The following is a 23,456-nucleotide window of genomic DNA, read 5'->3' as shown; positions in this document are numbered from 1 at the left end:
TGTTTTATCATGAAAAAAAAATACGATTTTGTTTTCGACAGATAAGCGAAGCGGCGAGCATAGGCTCGCTCGTGTTCAGCAGCAACAGCACGAGCTCGCCCCTGGTGATCAAGGCCGAGGACGCCGACTCGGAGCTCAACGCTCTGCTGAACTACGACATCGTCGAGGAGCTGCCGCGGAAATTCTTCCACATTGACTCGAGCACGGGCGCCATACGCACCGTCATGCTGCTCGATCACGAGACAATACCCAGCTTCGAGTTTCACGTCAAGGTGTCGGATCTCGGCAAGCCGAGACTCTCATCCGAGACCACTGCCAAGGTCCTGATAGCCGTCACCGACGTCAACGACTGCCCGCCCAAGTTTCGCCAGAGCGAGTACAACGCCACGGTGCTGGTGCCGACTTGGCGCAATGTCGCCGTGGTCAAGCTCGAGGCCTTCGATCCCGACACCACCAACGCCCTGCCCGGACAAACTTCCTTGAGATACGACATTATCGACGGCAATCAGGCGCAGGCCTTTCAAATTAATTCGCAAACTGGGGCGCTCACTATCAGCAATCCCGAGAACATGGCAGCGAGCTATCTGCTGCACGTACGAGCTTCCGATGGCAAATACTCGAGCGTCGCTCAGGTCAATATCAATGTGGAAAATTCGGAAAATTCCGGCTTGGTCTTCCAGAAGGACTCGTACGAGGGCACTGTGTTAGAGAACTCGACGAAAATCACCACTGTCGCGGTGCTACATGTGCTCGGCACTGTCTTGAACGAACACGTCGTCTTTACCATTCTCAATCCGACTGATCTGTTTGTGATCGGTCAGACGTCCGGTGCCATCAGCACGACCGGTGTGCGCTTCGATCGCGAGTCCTGCGACAGGTACGAGCTCGTCGTCGAGGCCAAGAGCCTGGTGCCGAAGAAACGCGTCGCTCACGTGATTGTGAACGTCACCGTGCTCGACATCAACGACAACTGCCCGATTTTCGTCAACCTGCCCTACTACGCCGTGGTGTCGGTCGACGCGCAAAAGTCCGACGTCATCATGAAGGTGCACGCCGTCGACCTCGACAGCGGCGACAACGGCGAGGTCAGATACGAGCTCAAGAAGGGCTACGGCGAACTTTTCAAAGTTGCCCGAAAGACCGGCGAAATATCGCTCAAGCAGAATCTCGAGGGCCACAATCGCGAGTATCAGCTCACTATTGCCGCCTACGACGGAGGTAAGATTGAAAAGCAAAAAAAAAACTTTTTTTATTTCACTACACACAAAAAACAAAGTTCCGTCCAAGAGTTAACATTTTGTATTTTTTTTTTTTCATTTCTTTCAAAGGTATAAGTCCTTGTTCGGTCGAAGTGCCCGTCAACCTCAAAGTCATCGATCGCTCGATGCCCGTTTTCGATAAACAATTTTATAGCGTCAGCGTGCTGGAGAGCATCGAGGTCCATTCACCTCTGTCGGTGGCAATACAGGCCGAGTCGCCGCTGAATAGAAAACTGATTTACAGCATTACAAAAGGCAATGACTTTGAGGAATTCGCCTTGGATTTCAATACAGGTGAGCGCACAATGGGTATTATTATAACTCTTATGGGTAATTACATTTTTTTTTCTCAAATCAAATGAACGACGCGCGTTTATCAAAATAAAGCGCGCAAGTCTGCGCTTTCGATGCGCAACTATATATAAAGTGATTATCGGTCGAGTGCCTGTTTATTTATTTAACAAACCAGAGAGAACGCATAGATATTTTTTGAAAAATATTTAGCTGCAATGTAAACATTTGGCTGGGTGCGTTGGTGCTCGATCGATACGCACGCGCGGAAAAAAAATAGAAAGAAACAAAAATGAAATTGATTATTTTGTCCTGCTATTTTCCACAGCCCTCGACAGTAACAATGGTCCTTGTGAGTATTCCAAACAAAAAAAAAAACAACTTTTTCGGTTTTAAATTGAATTACTTTTTCTCTTTCGCTATATATACATTGCGCCGACATGCCTATATAGCATTTGCTATTTTTCTTTTTTCATCGTTTGCATGATTTTTTATGCAATTCTTTTCTAGATTTCAATACATTTCTTTTCTGTGCGCGTACGAACAACCATTGTACGAATTGGTGTTAATACATGAATATTCCTGATTTTTTATTTGTTGTGTTTGTTCATCTACAGCTTCTCGTTGTGGAAACCTTGCACTGATTCGAATTTGCTTATCGATGTTTTCACACTGGAAGCCATTGGAAACTCAAATTGCATGAATAAAATTTATAAAACTAATATTTTCAATTTCGAGCTCTTCCAAAACTTTTACTGGCTTGTCATTCGCTACCACTGGCCTATATTTTTGTTCTTATTCATTTAAAAAAAAAAAATACATCGCATAACTGTCACATTGCTCAAGTCATCATTCTCAGTACTAAAACTTTTGCAATGAGCCTGAACCATTGGAACGACCGTCTCAGCATTATTTGAGACTGTATTGTTTAAATTTCGATTTTTTTTTCATTGTAATCATCGTGTCTTGTAAGCTGCCTAACTTGCATATATGAATGTAAAGCTTTTCTTCGATGTATTTCTCTCATTGATTTCAGTTTTTTTGTTAATATTGTTTCAGTGTTCATTAATTTTGTTTATTTTCCATATGAGTTTCACGTATAACTAATTCCTAATTCCCATTAAAAAATATGTATAAATTTTATATTTTAGTTGTAGGTAAAACTCATATTGTGTTTTCATTGTTGTCATCATTCATTCGTTCCATCTTGAATGATACACAGCATCACATTTTTTTTACTTTTTAACAATTAATATTTTCTTTCATGCGACGGAGATAGCGAATTTTATAGTGAATTCGAATTATATAAAATAAAAAAATGTTACATTCGCTATCTTCAATGAATGTCCATTGCAACAGGAATGCTTTCAGAAGACAAGAATTTCACAGTAGCTAAGAGATCGCTAATTTAATCGTATCTCAATCACAGGTGTCATTTACGTTGTGGACGAGCTGGACTACGAAGAGAAAAAGGAATACGAGCTGACGGTGCGTGCCACCGACAGCGTGTCCGGTATCTACGCCGAGGTGCTCGTCTCCATCCTCGTGCTCGATGTCAACGATTGCCCGCCCGAGTTCAGTCAGGACTCCTACAACGTCAGTATCTCCGAGGCGGCAATATTTGGCACTGAACTGCTGCGGCTTGTCGCGCGTGACAACGACACCGGCATAAATCAACAAATCATCTACGCCATCGAGAATCGCACCGATCTCGGCGAAAACATCGCAGATCTCTTCCACATCGATCCGGAGGAGGGCATCGTTTATCTGAAGCGATCGCTCGATCACGAGACGGCCGACTCGCATCATTTCACGGTGATAGCGACCGATCGTGGCGTGCCGAGTCTGTCGAGCACGGCGCACGTCTGGCTCACGGTCATCGACATGAACGACAACCCGCCGAAATTCGATCAACCGTCCTACAACTGTTTCCTGTCGGAGGAAGCCGAGCGCGGACAATTCGTCACGGTGCTGTCTGCGTCCGATCCCGATCTGTCGGACGAACGGCTGATTTACACGATCGTCGGCGGCAACGAGCAGCAGACCTACAGCATCGATCAGTCGACCGGCATACTGACCTTGATCAATATGCAGAATTTCGCCGAGGAAAAGATGACCGTGCTCAACGTCTCGGTGAGCGACGGCGTGTACACGAGCTTTGCCCGAGTCAAGATCGACATACTTCCGGCCAATCGTCACGCGCCGAAATTCAGCAATCCGATCATCGAGGCCTCCGTGCAGGAGAATAAGCCAGCTGGTAGACTGGTGGCCAGCGTCGTTGCGACCGACGAAGATTTTGGAGAATACGGCGCAGTGCGCTACTCCATCTCGTCCGACTATATGCAGGAATTCTTCGAGATTCACCCGGAGCGAGGCGACATCGTTACCAAAAAGTGCCTTGATCGCGAACAACACAAACTCTTCGAGATACCGATCGTCGCGAGCGACGGCGGCGGCAAGGCCGGTTTCGTCATCGTGCGCGTCAAAGTCATCGACGACAACGACAACACGCCGGTATTCCTGCTCAAGGAGTACAAGGCTTGCATACATTCCAATTACACGGTGAACTCAGTTTTTCTCAAAGTCAAGGCTGTCGATGCCGACGACGGTGACAACGCCAAGATCGAGTACTCGATTCTGGAGCCATCGAATTCCGAGATCAAAAATATCTTCGGTATCAAGCCCGATACCGGTGCACTGTTTCTCAAAGAGTCACCAAAGAGTTATGGTAAGTTTTTTAAGTTGCTTGTAATATTCTTTCAAATTAGAAGTAAAATAACCGTTTCAATTTTTTTTTTTTTCAGAAAATCAACTGTTTCAACTATTCATCCGTGCTAAGGATAAGGGACCAAATTCTCGTCACGTCGATGTACCGCTGGATGTATTCGTCATGGGCTCGAACGATGTACCACCGCTCTTCGAGCGCAAGGACGACAAGTTCTTCGTATCGGAGACGTCGCCGATCGGTACACCGATCACACGCCTGAAGACGGTCAACAATACAAACAGAACTATCACGTGTCGCATCGTATCGTCTGGCAACGATTTTCCTTTCATCGTAGATCCGAAAAATTGTAGCGTCACTCTGTCAGCTAGCCTGGACAGAGAGAAGAAAGATAGCTATTTGATCGGCGTTTTAGCCGAGACCGATTCTAGTCCTCCCCTCACTGCTCTAGCCGAGATCAGTCTGCACGTGCTCGACGAGAACGATCACGCGCCCGAGTTCGAGAGCAATCCCTACAGCGTCGGCGTGGCCGAGAACATAGCCGAGGGCACGTCGATACTGAAGGTCATTGCGCACGACGACGATCTGGGCAGCAACGGCGAGGTTCGCTACTCGTTCGGCACGGACATCGGCGAGCTCGCCAATGTGTTCACGATAGACGCCTACACCGGCTGGATCTCCAACTTGGTGCAGCTAGACAAGGAAAAGCAACCGGAGTACAAGTTTCAAGTGGTCGCCACCGATAACGGCAACCCTCGACACTTTGCACGCACCTCGGTACTGGTGAAGCTCAAGGATTACAACGATCACTCGCCAGAGTTCGTCACGACCGAAGCGGGATATCAGGCCACTGTAAAAGAGGACGCCTTGCCAGGAACTGTAGTAGTTGAATTGACAACGACCGATAAGGACGTGGACATGAATACACCTGTGGATTATTACATCACCGCGGGAGATCCGCGCTCGCAATTCGCCATTCGTTCCACCGGCCAAGTTTACGTAGCCAAGGCGTTGGATCGAGAGACGATCGATCGTTACGAGCTCACGGTCGTTGGCACCGACGGCAAGTTCGTGTTCGAAACCAAAGTCACCATCCAAGTTCTCGACGTCAACGACAATCCACCCTACTGTCTACGCTATCGTTATCGCGAGGTACTCAGCGAGGGTTCGCATCCGGGCATCTACGTTTTGACGGTCCTCGCGACCGATTACGACGACGAGCCCAACGCCAAGCTTCGATTCTACCTGACGGGCGACAAGAACGAGAAGTTCTCGCTGGATAAGGAGACCGGTGTTTTGAAGACCGTGGGTCAGCTCGATCGCGAGACCCAAGCCAAGTACCTGCTCACGGCTCACGTGCAAGATCGCGACAAGCCCAGCTGGGAGTGCTCCTCGCAGCTGGAGATCGTCATCAGCGATCTCAACGACAACGCGCCGAAATTCAGCCAGCAGTCGTATAGCGCGACGCTGCCCGAGGACGTGGAGATCGGCACCCTGGTCACGAAGGTTCACGCTACGGACGACGATATCGGCATCAATCGCAAGATCAGATACGAGTTCATCGACTCGGCCAACGAGCACTTCACCATCTCGTCGGACAGCGGTATCGTCACCCTGGCCAAGCCCCTCGATCGTGAGACCCAAGCCATGTACAACGTCAGCATCAGGGCGATGGATCAGGGCGTGCCTCAGCTTCAGAGCATCACCTATCTCATTGTCAACGTTCAAGACATCAACGACAATCCACCAGAGTTCACGTCCAAGTACTATTTTGCGCGTGTGCCAGAGATCGACGCCGTCGGCACTGAAGTCGCTCGAGTGCTCGCCACTTCCAAAGACACTGGAGTCAACGCAGATGTCTACTACTCCATCGTTGGTGGCAACGAACACAAAAAGTTCCAGATCAATCGACTCACAGGAGCCATCTCCATCGCTGAACAGCTCGACTACGAGCGTGCCAAGGACTACTACCTGACCATCCAGGCGATCGACGGTGGTGTACCTCCACTGACTAATCACGCAACGGTTAACATCACCGTGCTCGATAGCAACGACAACGCGCCTATCTTCAGTCAGTCATCCTACCGAGGATCCGTGAACGAAGCGGCCAGCTTGGGTGAAGCGGTTGTTCAAGTATCCGCCATCGATCTGGACAGCAACGAGAACGGACAAGTGAGCTACACCATCGAGCGAGGCGATCGGCAGAAGCAATTTGCCATCGATCCGAAAACCGGCCTGATCACCGTGGCCGCCGCCCTCGATCGCGAGCAAACAGCCACTTACAATCTCGAGATTCACGCCAAGGACGCCGGATTACCGACCATGTCGAATTACGTGGTGGTCACCGTAGACATCGAGGACGCCAACGACAATCCGCCCCTGTTCGATCAGGCCAACTACACGGCCGTGGTGCAGGAGGACAGAGCGCAAGGCCACCCGGTGCTGCGTTTCAAGGTGACCGATGCCGACGCAGCCGAGAACGCGGCGCCCTACACTTTCGACTTTCGCGAGGGTAACGACGGCGACGCGTTCAGACTCGAGCAGGACGGCACGCTTCGTACCGCCATCAAGTTTAACAGCCGAGTGCGCGATCGGTATCGGTTGCACGTGCGAGTCTTCGACAACGGCACGCCGCCACTGTACAGCGACACTTGGGTCGAAGTCAAGATCATCGAGGAGTCGCAGTATCCACCTGTCATCACTCTGCTCGAGATCAACGTCAACTCTTATCGCGACGAGTATCCTGGCGGAGTGATCGGTCGTGTTCATGCGTCGGACAAGGATCAATACGACACTTTGCAGTACGCCCTGGTGCCTACCTCGCCATCGAGACCCAACACCGATCTCTTCCAGATAGACAAGCACGACGGAACTTTGGTAGCGTTGCCGAGACTCGACGTAGGCGAGTACCGCGTCAATGTGAGCGTGACCGATGGCAAGTACACGTCCTATTCCATCGCTAAAGTCAACATCGAGCTAATCAGCGACGACATGCTCGAGAACTCGGTGATCGTGCGCTTCCGCGAGGTCAGCCCCGAGGACTTTGTCCTGAAACATCGCCGTGGCTTCCTTCGCACCGTGCGCAACGCCATGAAATGCCGACCCAAGGACGTACTCATACTCAGCATTCAGCCGAGCACCGAGGCCGAGAACAACGTCATCAAGTCTCGAAGCGCCCGCCAAGCCGGAGCCGTTGTCCACAACGATCTGGACGTGCTGTTCGCCGTGCGCAAACCCGATCCCAGCGAGTTCTACACCTCGGCGAGCATACGCGAGGCCCTCAACCAGCACATCGAGGAGCTCGAGGCGTCCACCAAACTCGTCGTCGAGGACATCGTGCGCTACAAGTGCAGCAAGGGCCACTGCGTGTACGGCGAGTGTCGCGATCGCGTCGTCCTCGAGCCCCAGCACATCAGTCCGATCGCCACCGACGTGGTGGCCTTCGTGTCGCCGCGTCACCGTCATCGCACCGAGTGCAGCTGCAAGGAGGGCTACGCCGGCCAGCACTGCGAGGTCGTGGTGAACGAGTGCGCTCGCAGCCCCTGCCCCGGCTATCGGGTCTGCGTGCCCGACTCGTCGGTGCAGGGCTACTCGTGCCAGTGCGCCGAGGGCTTCGCCGGGCAGAGCTGCGAGATCGACATGTCCAAGTGCCACGACGGCTCGTGCTACATACCGCGCAATCCCATCAGCTTCAGCGGCAAGTCGTACGCGCGCTACAAGGTCGACGAGAGCCAGGCCAGCTCGACCATCGAGAAACAGCTGAGCCTGTCGCTGCGCATAAGGACCGTCCAGCCCACGGGCAATCTCATGTACGCCGCCGGCAAGATCGACTACAACGTGCTGGAGATCGTCAACGGCGCGGTGCAGTACCGCTTCGATCTGGGCAGCGGCGAGGGTCTGGTGCGCGTCAACAGCTTCTACATCAGCGACGGCCAGTGGCACGAGATCGAGCTGCAGCGCGACAGCAACACCGCCAGCCTCAGCATCGACGGCAAGCATCTGGCGCACGGCTCGGCCCCGGGCGTCAACGACATTCTCAATCTCCAGTCGGACGAGCTTTATCTCGGCGCCGAGGTCCGCCAACATCCGGCCATACTCGGCTTCGAGGACGTGCAGCGCGGCTTCGTCGGCTGCATGGACGACGTCCGTCTGGCTCGCCAATCGGTGCCGCTGCACGTGAGCGGCTCCGCCAGCGGTCTGCTCGTGCTCAAGCGCTTCGCCAACGTCGAGTTCAGCTGCGAGGCCACCAGTGTGCTATCGCCACCGGGCGTTTGTGGCTCGCAGCCCTGCCAGAACGGAGGCACTTGCAGCGAAAGCAAGAACGACAGCGACGACGACGGCTACGAGTGCCAGTGTCACGCCAGATTCCGCGGACGCAACTGCGAGATCGATACCGATCCTTGCGCCTCGTCGCCCTGCTTGTACGCCGGACGTTGTCGTGTGCTACACGAGCTCGGTGATTACGAGTGCGAATGCGTCGGGCCTAATCTCACGGGCAAACGCTGTGAGTTCGGACGTTATTGCAATCCGAATCCCTGCAAAAACGGCGGGGTCTGCGAGGAGGGCAACTCGGGCCCTATCTGCAAGTGCCAGGGCTACGCGGGCGAAAGGTGCGAGCTCGACGTCAACGAGTGCGAGCGCAATCCCTGCGCCAACGGGGCCACCTGCCTCAACGAACTCGGCACCTATCGCTGCGTCTGTCCACCCGGCACCACCGGCCTCAATTGCGCCAATCCGGCGAGCTACGCCACCGGCTTGATCACCCACAAACTGCACATCACCTGGGAGCATCTCATGTGGATCGGTGTCGCCATCGTGGTGAACATCGTGCTCATCGTCATCTTCGTCTCGTGTCGCACGCTGGCCAACAAGCGTCGACGTACGGCGGCGAACAATATCAACAACGAGACGAGAAAGGAGCTCGTTTTGAATTCGACCAGGCCCAACGATCACGAGTACAAGCGTAGCTCGAAGCTTAGTAATCTTGAAGTGGTACAGGTGAGTTTCCTCAACCCTCGAGCCATTTATTTATTTCCAATAGTGTTGATTGTTTAGTATATCATCATCTTATGCCCGACATGTCACACTCTGTGCTCTGTAGCGATCATCATTTTCGTTTATCTTAGAACGACTCATAAAACTCGAACTACATCATGTTATCGAAATTTTTTTGTATATTCATCATATAGAAACAACAAGTGCTGAATGTCGCTTGGCTGTGTTGTAAATGACACAAAAAAAACAACAAATCATCATCTGCTCTATCTGTTTTATTTTATTTTTCGTTTCTCCGTTTTCTTATGTTGCAGAGAGAATGTCCTCCCCAATGTCCTCCCCGTCCCGCCTCTTACACACCATCTTCGAACAACGAACAACAGGTATTACTCGGCTGCACCTCGGCCGCGGCGGTCGCGCTCAACAATCTCGACACGCTGCGCAGCTACGGCAGTGCCGGCGACGAGCTCGAGAACTTTCCGCCGGATTATCTGCGTAATCTCAATCGCAACACGGGCAGCAGCAACGGTGGTACGGCCAATACCATGATGATGCAGCAGCAGCAGCCGCAGTCGATTATGCCCGATCTGGCGCTGGACAAGCCGAGCTGGCAGGAGCAGATGCAGCTGGCCTCGTTCATCAGCGACGCGACGAAAATTAAGAACGGTGAGAAAGAGAGAGAGAGAGAGTCATGGAATACACAAAAAAACGACATATCACTCCTTCCAAGTGTGGCTCGTCAAACTCCTATGCTAATTATATTCGTTGGCTGCCGTACTATAGTCATTTTTATGTGAGCTTAGATGCGCTCCGGTTTACTGTTCGTTATTCATACAAAATCTGTTCTTAGATTCCATATTACATTTTCTATTTTCTCTAATGTTTGTTATTTTTTATGCAAAACTCATTTTGACTTGAAATTTCGCAGACCTGAAACGAGCTAGCCCAGTGGTATCAGAATCGACCACTGGAGGACTATTACTGAACTCGATACGTCGACCAGCAATTCATACTGGTGGGACATCCATTGCTTCTCTTTCTTCAATCGAGGACGATCCACGCATTGTCGGTGGTAAGTTCATTATTTTTAATCTGGCTTTGGTTAACACTGCTGCTGAAAGCGAGACAGCTTTTATCACTTATACACTTTTATATGGCTCATTATTTTATAAATGGTGATGGTACTTGGAAAAAAAAAAAATAATCGCATGCTTTTGATAAAATATAACAATGGTGATGGAATTATGCTTTATTATAATTAAAAATAACAAAAAAAAAAAAGAAAAATAGACAAGAGCTGTCTCGCCTGGGCGACGTTGAATACAGTTTGTTGTCTTCCGACACTTGTAGGTTACCATTGGGACTGTTCAGACTGGGTGAGACCGAGTCATAATCCATTGCCCAACATAACGGAAGTACCCGGTAGCGAAGTGCCGGATTCGTCCAGCTTTCACAGTAACGAGAGCAACGAGTCGAACACGCATCAGGTGCCGCTTTGTAAGTATAATTGTCTCTCGTCTACGAAAAGAATGCAGAGCAATTTTTTGATTTTCTAACGACGGAATTTTTGTTGAATTTCAGTGCATATCGGTTCACTCGATCCGACGCGCGACATCACGACCCTGAACGAGGACCAGGAGTCGGAGTACGTCGGCGACTCGGAATGCGGCACCGATCTATCCGAGCACTACTACCTGCACAAGCACCACGAGCCTCTCCTGCTCTCGGACAGCAGCGTAACTCAGCGGCTGAATCCACTCGACAGCGGCAGCGGCGAGGCCGAGTACAAGTACAGGAGCAGCGAGAGTTACCTGCGGCATCCTAACACGTATCTGCCGCACTACAACATCCACACGGACACGGAGAGCGAGCAGCAGTCGCAGCAGCAGCCACTGAACGGTGGCGGCGGCGGTGGTTCCGCGACGACTCGACTTCTGACGGCGAACAAAAAGAAAAACAACGGCGTCCTCGGCGGCATACTCGCGTCCGACGACGAGCACGACAACAACGAGGACGACGAGGACGAGGACCAAGATCTCGACGACGACGACGAAGACAACGTAGTGCCTTACGGTTTCCCGAGCGCTCGGCGCAATCGCTGCGCCCGCGCCACCGACCTCGTCATCGGCACGCTCGACGAGCGCAACTCCCTGCTGGGCAACGGCAACGGCCAGAACGGCGCCAACAATAGCAACAGCGACCTGTCGACGCACCTGTGCGAGATCGACGACGCCGACTTCGAGATCGCCCAGCAGAAGCAGAGCAACGGCCGTGCCTGGCACGTCGGTGGTGTCACTCAGACCTCGGTCTGATGCCTCGCGCAGGTCACGAGCGCAGCAGTACTCTCCTTGTAAATAGACAACAACAAAAAAATCGTATTATCGTGTATTCTATATATCGTAAAATACCTCATTGTAAACATAAATCCACACCTCCGACACACTCAACTCACACTCGAGACTGTATAGGCAACTAAAAATCATGTGCATCGTTCTAGGATAAATATTACATATACTTTCTCATACTCCGTGTACCTATACTTTTATTTTATCGTAATCTTGTGTATTATTTCATGATGCCTTCGTCCCTTACGGTACTTAAACTTATATCGATCATGATTTGATATTTAATTAACGAACGCGCCGTTTTATCGAACGGAACGGGTAAGTTTTTAGGTTTTTATTTTGCTTTTCATTGATAAATTATTGATATCGAAACGAAGCGTGTAGTATACCGCCCATAACGTAGACCAATGACTATTATTTAGCATTTAGTACATACGGATAAGATCTTTTATTTGTTTTTTTTTTTTTAAATCTTTTAATCGAATGTTTCATTTTAAGATTCAAACGCACGCTTTAGATGTGCAAAGTGTACATTGTTATTGTAAGTTTTGACTGTAGTAACGAATGAAATAGAGTAAAGACTTCTAATCTATGTTTTTGTGAATAATTTTAAGTTGTGAGCCATTTGTTTTCTTCACGTGAGCTAGGCTAATATTAATTTGCGTTCAAATTTTTCTATCGAATTATTTTTAAGATTTTATCAGACTATTATTAAGCACTAAAGAATTTAAAACAACAAATGTGTAAATCATAAGGCGAAAAAGGAACAATGTATAAAGAAAAAATGTAGTTCAAACACTGCAGCGAATCTTCCGCGATTCGATAGATTGTGTAAAATAAGATGCAGGCATTAGTTCCCTATATTAGAATTAAAATGAATAAATGAGAAAATGAAGAAGAAATTTATTTTTACTGTGATGATAATAATGTTTATACGTCGAAATGATCAAATAACTTCAGCTATTATAAACTATATTGTATAATAACAATGAGATATTATGTTGTGGAGTATCAGAGAGAAATTATCAGTGTAAATGATCAAATTACGATTTAACAACGTTATCAAGTGCGATCTAACAAAGCCTATTGTGCTAGGCTATTTCTAAACCTAGATAATAACGATTTATTTATAAAAAAAATTACTATAATTATAATGTGTTGATTTCTGTCTAGTCTTGTTCATAGACAGGTTTTTTCGATGAATGATTTTCATCAGCTCAAAGTTTTTTCGAAATCCCTATACTGCCTTACTCGAAACATGGAAAATGGTGCTGCATACGTTTTCTTTTCTAAAAAAAAATGAAGTAACCCAGCAAATTTCCATCTTTGTATCTCTTCATGTAAGACTGGTTGTAAAATAAACTCTTATTACCTATACTACTTGGCACTTGATAGCAATTGTGTTCATTCGTATCTTTTCTATATCTTTCGAGTCGATAAAAAAGGTTTTTTATCTTTTATAAATTTTACACTGCTCTGTAATTGAAATATGATTTTGTAAATTTCTACCGTTTGTATATGCCATAGAAATAATCATAATCGAATGAAGTTTGGCTTTATGTAAAATACCAAAATGTTTTCGAGTTTCTTTAACATTTCATTCCGAATATGACAGAGTATTGAATACCATAGGATGTTCATTAAGCCTTTTAACAGCTGATTTGCGTTATCGGCGATTGTGTATCATCGAAGGCAGCTTATTCGATTTCTTTTATAATTTTAGTTGTATAGACCAATTTATAATTACGATAATTAATTTTGTAATTGTATTTATGAAGCGATTCTAAAGTTTCTTTTATTTTTTAAAGCGTTGTGAATAAAAGCATAAGTGAGCGTAATATTAAATGAAAAAAAAGTGAACGTTGAAGTTGATCGAGCGTTTCTTATGTTCCTGCGTTCTTGCCCTACAAAGCATGGTGGCAATCACACATTATACAAAAGAAAGAGAAAAAAAACACAAACTCACGTTTATAAAATATACATATTCAATGGTTAGGTGGGCGAGACGATATCAAATAAATTATACATATAGCAAAGTAATTTTTTGTTTTTACGGCCATCCATGCTTATACACGAAAAGACGCTACACAGGGTGATAATATTTAAATGTTTGCGTTTGTTCGATGGACGTAATGTGAAACGTGTAAATGTAAAAGAATGCGACAAAAAAGAGAGCCTATAATGTAATATAATCAAATAAAAAAAATGATAAAAAATTAGTCAGGCTGTTGTCATTCCATTACCCTTGCTTACTAAGCGATTTCCTCCTAAAAGCGATGGGCTGATCGTGTCATGGCAATAAACGTATTGTGTTCATCCTGAATTATAATTGATCAGAGTGGAACTATAATAGCAAAATAATATTTCTAAATAATATTCTACCATATTAAATACAAGATGCACTTTGGCATCGAGTTAGCTAGATTGTCACTACTTGCAGAGCTTTTTTATCGAAGATTGTAATAGTTCAATTTTACGCGTGTACGAATATCAGTTGTTGGAGTTGGCATGCTAAGGAACTTAGGAAATAACTATGGATTCAAGACAAGGAATTTTACTGGCATATCAATAAGGAGCAGATTTAACTGATAATAGGAAGATCAGTTCAGCAACAATATTTCAAAAAATGAATACCGAAACCGTGTTAATAATTGAATTTATGACTATAAGATGAGTAACAAATTTTTTTGAAGTCACAAAAAAATGAATAACAGTTTCAAATATTTTATTATTCTTCGCAAAATGAAACAATATTAATGTGAAATGTTTTCCAAAATTGCATAGTATATGGCCAATTCTCTGTGAAATCGAATGGCCAAAAAATTTTTTTTTCTGCAAATATGAAAAACTTGCTGTTCCCGATGTCAGAAATGTCCCCAAATTTTATTAGAATTTTTGGGACTATCTATCACTCTTTTTCAGAGGCCCGAAGTTGGCCATTTTAGGGTTTTTTTAAAATTCATGAAAAATCACAAATATTCAAATAATTCCTGGAATAAAGTAGAATGATTCAAAAGTAAAAGTGCCCAGCAACTTTTTTGTTGGAAATTGTCCAAATTTTCAGAAAAAAAATATGCCAAAGTGATTGGAACAATCTAGGTAAATGTAAAGCAAAAAAACTGCAAAAAAAACATAAAACAAGAAATCTACTCGAGTTCGAACCGGACTTTCATTTCCTAAACTATGTAAAAAGCTTCCCAAAGATGTCAACTACTGCCTGATAAAGTTTTGTAATGGGTCTTAAAGTTTAACTCAATGTAGACAACAATGTGTGGTGAAAAACGTGCAAAAAAGGACTGAAAATGGCTGTTTTTGGTGATTTTAGGCATTTTGGGCCTATTTTTGACCTTTTTTGCATGTTTTTCGCCACACATTGTTGTCTACATTGAGTTAAACTTTAAGGCCCATTACAAAACTTTATCAGGCATTAGTTGACATCTTTGGGAAGCTTTTTACACAGTTTAGGAAATGAAAGTTCGGTTCGAACTCGAGTAGATTTCTTGTTTTATGTTTTTTTTGCAGTTTTTTTGCTTTACATTTACCTAGATTGTTCCAATCACTTTGGCATATTTTTTTTCTGAAAATTTGGACAATTTCCAACAAAAAAGTTGCTGGGCACTTTTACTTTTGAATCATTCTCCTTTATTCCAGGAATTATATTAATATTTGTGATTTTTCATGAATTTCAAAAAAACCCTAAAATGGCCAACTTCGGGCCCCTGAAAAAGAGTGATAGATGGTCCCAAAAATTCTAATAAAATTTGGGGACATTTCTGACATCGGGAACAGCAAGTTTTTCATATTTGCAGAAAAAAAATTTTTTTGGCCATTCGATTTCACAGAGAATCGGCCATATGCATGTCAGAAGAAAAGTTTTCATTGGGTTTAAATATCTTAAAACAAATCTAGAGCTCCTAAGTTTTACTCCGATTATGTATTGTCATAATAGTTTCCCCTCATCCCCAAATGATTTTTGACAAATCTCACATTCAAAGGGTTTGCTTCGATTATGTATTGAATTTATGTGCCTTTCAAGATGACTTTTTATTCCAAATGATTTGTGAAAAATTTCACATTCAATGGGGTTTGATACTATTATGTACTGTATTAACGTGGCTTTTAAGGTGACTTTTTCGTCCAAATGATTTGTGGCAAATTTTGCACTCGAAGGGTTTTTTACGATAATGTACTGCATTTATGTGTCTTTTGAAATTACCTTTTATTCCGAATGATTTGGGACAAATGCTACACTCAAAAGGCTTTATAAGATCATGCACTGCTATTATGTGTTTTTTGAGATCGTTTTTGTATCCAAACGATCTGTGACAAATATTACATTCAAAGGGTTTGTTACGATCATGTACTGCATTGATGTGTTTCTTAAGGTCACCTTTGTATCCAAATGATTTGTGGCAAATATCACAATTGAAAGGTTTACTTTTATTATGTACTAAATTTATGTGAACTGTGAGGTTACATTTTTTTCCAAATGATTTATGACAAATATCACATTCGAAAGGCTTGCTCCGATGATGCACTGTATTTATGTGATTTTTGAGATGAACTTGTTGTCCAAACGATTTATGACAAATGTCACACACGAAGGGCTTGTTACGATCATGTACTAAACGTATATGCCTATTAAGATTATTTTTTAGTCCAAATGATTTGTGGCAAATATCACATTTGAAAAGTTTACTTTCATTATGTACTGAATTTATGTGAACTGTGAGGTTACCTTTTCGTCCAAATGATTTGTGACAAATCTCACATTCATATAATCTAATGCTTTTGAGTGTCGTATCAATGTATGTATTCATTCTTGCTTCTTTTTTCATGAAAATCATTCGACTTTTTTGAGGCAAGAAACTAATCTGAACTTCCTTTTTTATTTTCACAATTGTTGGATATTTTTCTTTCTCAGATTTGCACATACCCGTCGATGGAGACGGCACATCAAGTTTTACATCTTTGCACTCAAAATCGACAAATGTGTATTCATTTATAACATTGGTCCGATCTTCGTATTTTACTTTCACAGTTGGTAGGCAATTTTGATTCTCGGATTTACAAATGTTTTGGGGGGGAAAAGGTATTTCAAGTTTAACATCTTTGCACTCAGAAGTGATGAACATTTTTTCATCTAACTCATCCTCATACGCGTGATGTGCCTAAAATTAAAATTGAGTAACAGTTTTTGATAATTGAAAAACGAAACATAAATCAAATAATTCTACTTACTGGTGATTTATGAAATGGAAACGTTTCAAAGTTTTTAGTCTCGCAAGAGTTCACCGAATTGATCATAATATAATCATCGCCTGCATCTGGCCAAATGTTGCCTGGTTCGTACTTTACTCTGAAAAATAATCCAGTTTATTGAAGCTATTGCTTTAAAAAATATCATAGTATATACAATAAATATTTATACCTAACTGTGCCTTCTCTGATTCCATCACTCGCTTGATTATAACATGTAATCGCACTCTAAATTTTTATAATTTACCCCGAGTAATTATTAAAGGTTAATCGCCTCGAGTAGTCAACACTGTATGTACCTCAAATTCACCAATTCGTAAACACTTGCTTACTGAGGAATTCATATCCTCGCTTGCGATTGAACGCACTACTTGCAATCATATAACGAGTGGCAACCACGACTGTGATAGCTACTTGGTGGATACCTTCCCCCTCTACCATCGACTTAACTCTTCAAGTCGAAAGCAGGTAAGTCGGTAATTTCGACTGCAAATCGCAAAACGTTGTAGTGATTCGTGCCCTTTACGAATTCTACAGACTTGAACGAAAGGCATTATATCCTTCTATCCTTATTATGATTATCCTTATAATTATATCTTTGATGCGGGTAGAAAAAAAATTCATTTATATGCGGCAAAACTAATTCAAAATAAGCACTTTGTGAAGCTCTACAAATTGTATACTTCTCAGCACCACCTCGCGATGAAAGTGCTCAAACTCTACATTTGCGTTATTATTTACGTTCGAACAGCAAGTACACTGTCAATCGAAATATTCGTACACAGTGTGTCCACGCGCGTGTCAGCGAGTCAACGTAACGATTTTCGTGCAATACATAATAAACACGCGCAATGGAAGATACTTCGAAATCTGCAGCTCGAACCGAAGGCGACGAGGAGGAGCTGGAGGACGAGGAAGAGGAGGATGAGGAGAATCAGGATCAGGAGACGATCGGCTCGATGGGCGAGATCGAGGAGATGAGGTACATACACTCGCCGCAGGATCGCGATCTGTGGAATTTGACCCTGCCCTCGGGATTTTTGAATCGATTGTCCTCGCTCAGCCTTGTGGAAGATAAAAGCAACGTCGAATCTGAAGCATCGGAGGTCGACAAGTAAGCTATATTATCATTTTTTTTCTTTCATTTCATTCGTCTTTCGTCATTAAATCCTAAGTTTCATTGACGAAAATTCGGACTCGGCTACTGCTGCTGCGACTGGGGCTCAGGGGTACATTGGTCATCGACCTCACGTCATACGTGTTTACAGCAGCATAACGCGGCATTCTTATTTACATCGTATAAATCGCACGAAACGCGTCCCACTCATCTACGCTTTTAATTCCAAAACCTTCAGCTTAAGCTTGCTCAACGTATCGGACCTGAGCGTCGAGCAGATAGAGCCAACACCGAAAAAGCGAGAAAAAAGCATCGTTCTGTCGAGCAGCGAGGAGACGTCCCCCGACGTCGTTTACCTGGGCAAACGTCGCCGACAGTCTTGCGAGGAGGACGCCGACGACGAAAACGATGAGAGCCCCGAAAACGCCAGCAGCAGCTGCGGCCAGTACGACGAGGAGACGGACCTCAGCAAATTCGTCATGGGCTACTGGCGCAATTCCGAGGAGGAGGGGCAGCTCGGGCTCGATCTGCCGGATCGGCAGATCCTCGACGACGAGGATAACGTCGACGACGACGGCGACGACGAGGAGGAGGAGGAGGAGGAAGATCTCGATACCACCGCAGAAGTCACGCAGGAGACGTTTCTCACGGCTAGCGACGAGTGGCTGACCGACTCGCCGGTCAAAGTTCATCTGCCCTCTTGCAGCAGCAGTTGTTGCGCAGAAGAGCAGCCCAGCACCACCGAAAGGGCTATGAAGAGTAATTATTGTATACTTGCGAAGGAAAAAATGTTAGGATCGCGTTGACTCGTCATGTATTATATATTCCGCAGACGTTCCAGGACCAGCGCAAAACCGACTGACCGAGGGAGAGATCTTCGACAGCGAGACCGGCTTGCCGCGCCTCAAGCTGCTGCGCGATCACTTGCTGCGCGAGGGAAGATTGGAGGAGTCGGCGGTGCTGCGCATCGTCAAGCAGGGCGCCGAGCACTTCGCCCGCGAGCCCAACCTCATCAAAGTTCCCGCTCCCGTCACGAGTAAGCGACGAGAGTCCCTTTTGTTCCAAAGGATATATCTCAATTAAAGCCGGCATGTTTTTTGTATAGTTTGCGGCGACATTCACGGCCAGTACTTCGATCTCATGAGGCTCTTGGAGCTCGGCGGTTCGCCCACCGACACCACCTACCTGTTCCTCGGCGACTACGTCGATCGGGGCTGCTTCGGCATCGAGTGCGTCCTGTACCTCTGGTCGCTCAAGTGCTGCCACCCCGACACCTTCTTCTTGCTGCGCGGCAATCACGAGTGTCGCCACCTCACCGCGTACTTCACCTTCAAGCGCGAGTGCGAGGTCAAGTACTCGCTCCAGGTCTACGACGCCTGCATGCTGGCCTTCGACGCTCTGCCGCTGGCCGCCCTCATGAACGGCCAGTTCCTCTGCGTGCACGGCGGACTGTCGCCCGAGATCCTGAAAGTCGAGGACATCAATAAAATCGAGAGATTCAAGGAGCCGTCGTCGCACGGCGCCCTCTGCGATCTGCTCTGGTCCGATCCCGAGGAGCACTACGACGACGGAGCGCAGAAGGATTTTTACGCGTACAATTCGACGCGCGGCTGCTCGTATTACTACAGCTACGCGGCCGTGTGCGACTTTCTCGAGCGCAACGGCCTGCTGGGAGTGATAAGGGCTCACGAGGCGCAGGACGCCGGTTACAGGTTATACAGGGCGACGAGCAACAAGTTCCCGTCGCTCCTGACGCTGTTCAGCGCGCCGAATTATCTCGATGTCTATGGCAATAAGGTGCGCGAAGCTGGCACAACGCGATAGCTCCTCTTTTTCATTTTTTTATCGCAATTCTCGTTTGTTTCAGGCTGCCATACTGGTGTACTCGAACAACAATCTTAACATAAAGCAGTTCGACGCTATGCCGCATCCCTACTGGTTGCCCAATTTCAGCAACGTCTTCGAATGGTCCATACCGTTCGTTGGCGAGAAGGGTAAGAAGCAAAATCTTTTTTCGATATTATATTATTTGATTATAAGAAATTGAAAATTATTAAGAGTGATTGTTATTTTTTCAAAGTGACGGACATACTGCTCGCCGTACTGAACATCTGCTCTGAAGAGGAGATAAGTCAAGGCGAGGACGATTCCCTCAATGATTCACAAGGAATGTCGACTGCCAGTCGTAGGGACATAATAAAAAATAAAATTAAAGCCGTTGGAAAGATGTCGCGCAACTACTCCTTACTCAGGTATATTAAAAAAAAAGACAAAGAGACGGAAAAACATTCATTTTTTTTGTTTTTTTTTTTTTTTTATTCATTTATGTACAGGGAGGAGAGCGAAACGATCATGCAGTTGAAAGGCTTGTCACCCAATGGCTTGATGCCACCTGGAACACTGGCCGAGGGCAAGGAAGGCCTGAAACGAAGTGAGTTTTTTATGAACGAGCTCTATTTCTGCTTCATAACGTTCATAAATTTATTTTTTTTTTTTTCTTTTTTCGCAGCTCTAAGAAAACACCTGACGTTCGACGAAATCAAAAAGCTGGACGCGTCAAACGAGTGCATGCCACCCTTGCCGCCAGAGCTGAGCAGCAGTGCCTCGCGACAATTCCAGTCAAGAAAAAGTATTTAACGTTTATGTTATGATTAATGCGATTATAAAAAGCTGTATAGCTTTTTCTCAGTTGATCAATAAAAATAAAATTTTAAAATTTTACGCATAGTATTTTAACTTTATTAAAATACCGTCTGTCAAAGTTCCGAGAAAATAGTTTTTTTATGAGTTCGTTAATGTGTTTATTCGTAAGTGTCTTATTCAAACGAAATTTTCTTTACACTTATACTACTTATTATATTATTAATATCACTCATGCATATGGTATTCATTGCGATGAATGCGAAGTCTTAAGTGTGGAAATTAAAATTTTTATGTATTTTCAGTAATTATAACCTCCATATGTTTTTTTGCATTAAAATGCATTAATGACTAATGTATTTTTAGACACTATTATTGATTATTTTTTTCAACATTATTAATGTTGAGAATTTCTTGCAGGGCGCATTGCGCTTAACAGCTTTCTTCAATAATTATTTAAAAAAAGCGTTCTTTCATGAATTTGGTTTCAAACTATTATACGCATGTAAAAATGGATCATTTTTTCAGACACAGCATTTAAAAAATTGTTTAATGTTATTTATGGCTCCACCACTAGATGGCGAGTACCTTCATCTGTAAAACTGCAAGTGGTAAATCAAAAAATTTTTGATTTTACCTTCTACTAATGGTAACCCAAGCTCCATAAGTAACCCCAGGTAACCCCCCCCCCCTCGAAAAAATTTACACATCGTAATACAATATGTTTTGAATCTACGCGAAGGTATTACGCATGACTATTTTATCGTGTTTAGGCAAACTTTAAAAATTATGTACCCTGTGATTTGTTTTATTTGAAATTTTAACCGTATAAATAATTTATTACTCATAAATTTTTAAATTCTATATACAATTTTACGTAAGGTAAAGCGGGGGAATACGCCATAGCTAAGGAAACAATTGGAATATAAAAATAATGAATGTATGAAATCAAATCTTAAGCATTGAGGACAGTAAAAAACACGTTTATATATCATAAGAAAAACAAAATTATAACTTTATATTGTTATTTTAATAGTTATAACAAATTTAGCAACTTGGTTTCAAAGTGGCGTTTCCCAAGCATGCGGGGAAGGAGCCGCCCCGATTGGAGCAATATGTTCTTAATCTGAATGCAATGAAAAAAATGAAATACTAATTCATTTTCGGAATCTCCTAGCATACTATCATGGCCAAGCTTGCATAATGTATTGTCATTATCTAGATGTCGTTAACAATTCCCACTTAAACATTTCATTGAAAAATAAATGAATGTTTGCACATTGAACTTTACGAAAAATTTTCACAGCAGTGAAAAATCAGCTATTTTGTGTCGATGTAATCGGATTATCATAACGAAAATTCCAATAGGTCACTAAATCTAAATTTTCTTTCTTATAACGATAATATAGCAAAGTGGCATTTTCTCCGAACTGGCGTTTCCCCCCACTTTACCTTACACTAAAACTAAAATAAGTTTCAAGTCGTTTCATTTTTTATTCGTTTTCAATCCTCCATATAAACTAAAAAATGCAACTTTGCCACTAGTTTTAGGCTCTTGGGCCATAAAGTATTGTACGTAATTATGTGAATAAGCTTTTTAATCGAAACGAGGGGTCGCAGCACGAGCCGAAGACGAGTCGATCAACACCCGTTGCATAATAGTAATTTTCGATACAAGTGCCATAAGTAACACTTTTTGGCACGGCGTAGTTTAGGGCCCGAGCGCAGCGAGGGTCCTAATAGCTGGGCCGAAAAGTGTCCTCTATGGCCCGAGTATCGAACAACGTTTTATAGTACTGTGCAAAGTTCACATTTATGCCCCCTTTTCCGATGCATAAGTCGCACTTTCTGGTAACGCGAAGTGAGGTTAGCGCACGAGCGTATGCGAGTGTGATGCGAACGCAGCGGTGCCAGAATGTGCGACTTATGCCACCGAAAAGCGTGCCATAGATGTGAACTTATGCCACGCAGTGCTATAAATGTTATTTTAGAAATTTTACGGTCATTGGTAAGAGGTAATTTGAGTCTATCCTACATGTTCAATTGATTTTGTTCATATGTAAGCCAAAAAGCTCTGGGTACGCAAAGTGATATTTCGTGCTGAAAGTCTGAATGCACATGTACGAAAGTATTATTGTAGTAATAAAAGATTAACCATTGACTAAGAATTGTTTCATGGTTAATGGGTAAACAATGTGCACACAATGAATCTTTGACGATTATTTCGATATTTTAATATTTTAATGAATTATCTTCGTAATTGTTGTAACTGTAGCTCATAATTGTAAGTACATCTTTGACGATTATTTTGATTATACTTATTATAATCGAATCGTAAAACATTACAATGAATCGGTCACGTTGATATTGAAGTTTTGTTGTTGCTAATATATTATCATGAAAACAATACAATACTTTGCTGGAATCCAAACTTATTTATAAGTTATTTTCAATCACGTTAAAATTTAAGATTTTTCCCGTACAATCGAATACCAGAACTAAACTAAGCCCCGACACTCTTATTTTTATAAATAAAAGGCTATTTAAGAAAAAATGATAAAACCCAAGTACGTTAAATTGTAAAATTCAAACCTACTTTAATTCATAATTTATTTGAATAAATAAGTCAAGAATATAATGAAAAAAAATTTGATGTTTCAGCCACCGGTGTTTTTGATCAGTTCCGTATCCATTTGTATGTCATAGCTTATGATAACTTAACTAAAAATTGTTTTAAAAAGTTTCAAATTATAAAACGACAATATATAAGCTTAATTAAAACATTTTTTTTAAATTAATTTAATTGTGTTTTATTACCTAATCAA

General features: G+C 44.1%; 3 protein-coding genes across 4 annotated transcripts in view; 2 read left to right on the top strand and 1 right to left on the bottom strand.

Moving 5' to 3' along the window:
• The window catches only part of LOC106652015 (fat-like cadherin-related tumor suppressor homolog), a 173,784-nt gene extending 159,945 nt beyond the window's left edge, over nucleotides 1-13,839 (top strand). For both annotated transcript variants that reach the window (XM_023458414.1, XM_023458413.1), the window contains 9 exons: nucleotides 42-1,218; nucleotides 1,329-1,553; nucleotides 1,879-1,902; nucleotides 2,980-4,278; nucleotides 4,355-9,273; nucleotides 9,585-9,936; nucleotides 10,199-10,342; nucleotides 10,621-10,767; nucleotides 10,852-13,839. In XM_023458414.1, coding sequence (XP_023314182.1) covers nucleotides 42-1,218; nucleotides 1,329-1,553; nucleotides 1,879-1,902; nucleotides 2,980-4,278; nucleotides 4,355-9,273; nucleotides 9,585-9,936; nucleotides 10,199-10,342; nucleotides 10,621-10,767; nucleotides 10,852-11,582 — 9,018 coding nt within the window. In that variant the 3' untranslated portion in view covers nucleotides 11,583-13,839. The remainder of the gene's footprint in view (nucleotides 1-41; nucleotides 1,219-1,328; nucleotides 1,554-1,878; nucleotides 1,903-2,979; nucleotides 4,279-4,354; nucleotides 9,274-9,584; nucleotides 9,937-10,198; nucleotides 10,343-10,620; nucleotides 10,768-10,851) is intronic.
• Nucleotides 13,840-16,239: 2,400 nt separating this feature from the next.
• Nucleotides 16,240-17,218, bottom strand: LOC106652078. The gene is made up of 4 exons (XM_023458445.1): nucleotides 17,047-17,218; nucleotides 16,857-16,974; nucleotides 16,354-16,786; nucleotides 16,240-16,253 (listed from the first exon to the last, which is right to left on the bottom strand). Exons 2-4 carry the CDS (start codon nucleotides 16,920-16,922, stop codon nucleotides 16,240-16,242), a joined length of 513 nt encoding a protein of 170 aa, XP_023314213.1. The 5' UTR covers nucleotides 16,923-16,974; nucleotides 17,047-17,218.
• Nucleotides 17,219-17,640: 422 nt separating this feature from the next.
• On the top strand, nucleotides 17,641-20,712 carry LOC106652049 (serine/threonine-protein phosphatase 2B catalytic subunit alpha isoform-like). Its single transcript, XM_023458412.1, has 8 exons — nucleotides 17,641-17,988; nucleotides 18,230-18,750; nucleotides 18,824-19,027; nucleotides 19,097-19,788; nucleotides 19,859-19,985; nucleotides 20,072-20,243; nucleotides 20,325-20,422; nucleotides 20,501-20,712. The coding sequence occupies exons 1-8, from the start codon at nucleotides 17,726-17,728 to the stop codon at nucleotides 20,626-20,628; spliced, it is 2,205 nt and encodes a 734-aa protein (XP_023314180.1). The 5' UTR covers nucleotides 17,641-17,725; the 3' UTR covers nucleotides 20,629-20,712.
• The last annotated feature ends 2,744 nt before the right edge of the window (nucleotides 20,713-23,456 follow it).

This window comes from Trichogramma pretiosum, unplaced genomic scaffold (assembly GCF_000599845.2).
Source record: "Trichogramma pretiosum strain Unisexual culture from Peru unplaced genomic scaffold, Tpre_2.0 scaffold13, whole genome shotgun sequence".
In the NCBI taxonomy this organism is placed as follows: Eukaryota; Metazoa; Arthropoda; class Insecta; order Hymenoptera; family Trichogrammatidae; genus Trichogramma; species Trichogramma pretiosum.
The sequence above is the reverse complement of the archived record's forward strand: the minus strand, read 5'-3'. Positions and strand labels throughout refer to the sequence as shown.

What these genes read in the sequence shown, in the direction of transcription:
- LOC106652078 (XM_023458445.1), bottom strand. Translation starts at nt 16,922, where the DNA reads ATGATCAATTCGGTGAACTCTTGCGAGACTAAAAACTTTGAAACGTTT. An exon ending in TTCCATTTCATAAATCACCA is followed by an intron (nt 16,787 to 16,856) that starts GTAAGTAGAATT and finishes TTTTAATTTTAG; the next exon opens with GCACATCACGCGTATGAGGA.
- LOC106652049 (XM_023458412.1), top strand. Translation starts at nt 17,726, where the DNA reads ATGGAAGATACTTCGAAATCTGCAGCTCGAACCGAAGGCGACGAGGAG. An exon ending in AGTTCCCGCTCCCGTCACGA is followed by an intron (nt 19,028 to 19,096) that starts GTAAGCGACGAG and finishes TTTTTTGTATAG; the next exon opens with TTTGCGGCGACATTCACGGC. An exon ending in TCGATGTCTATGGCAATAAG is followed by an intron (nt 19,789 to 19,858) that starts GTGCGCGAAGCT and finishes CGTTTGTTTCAG; the next exon opens with GCTGCCATACTGGTGTACTC.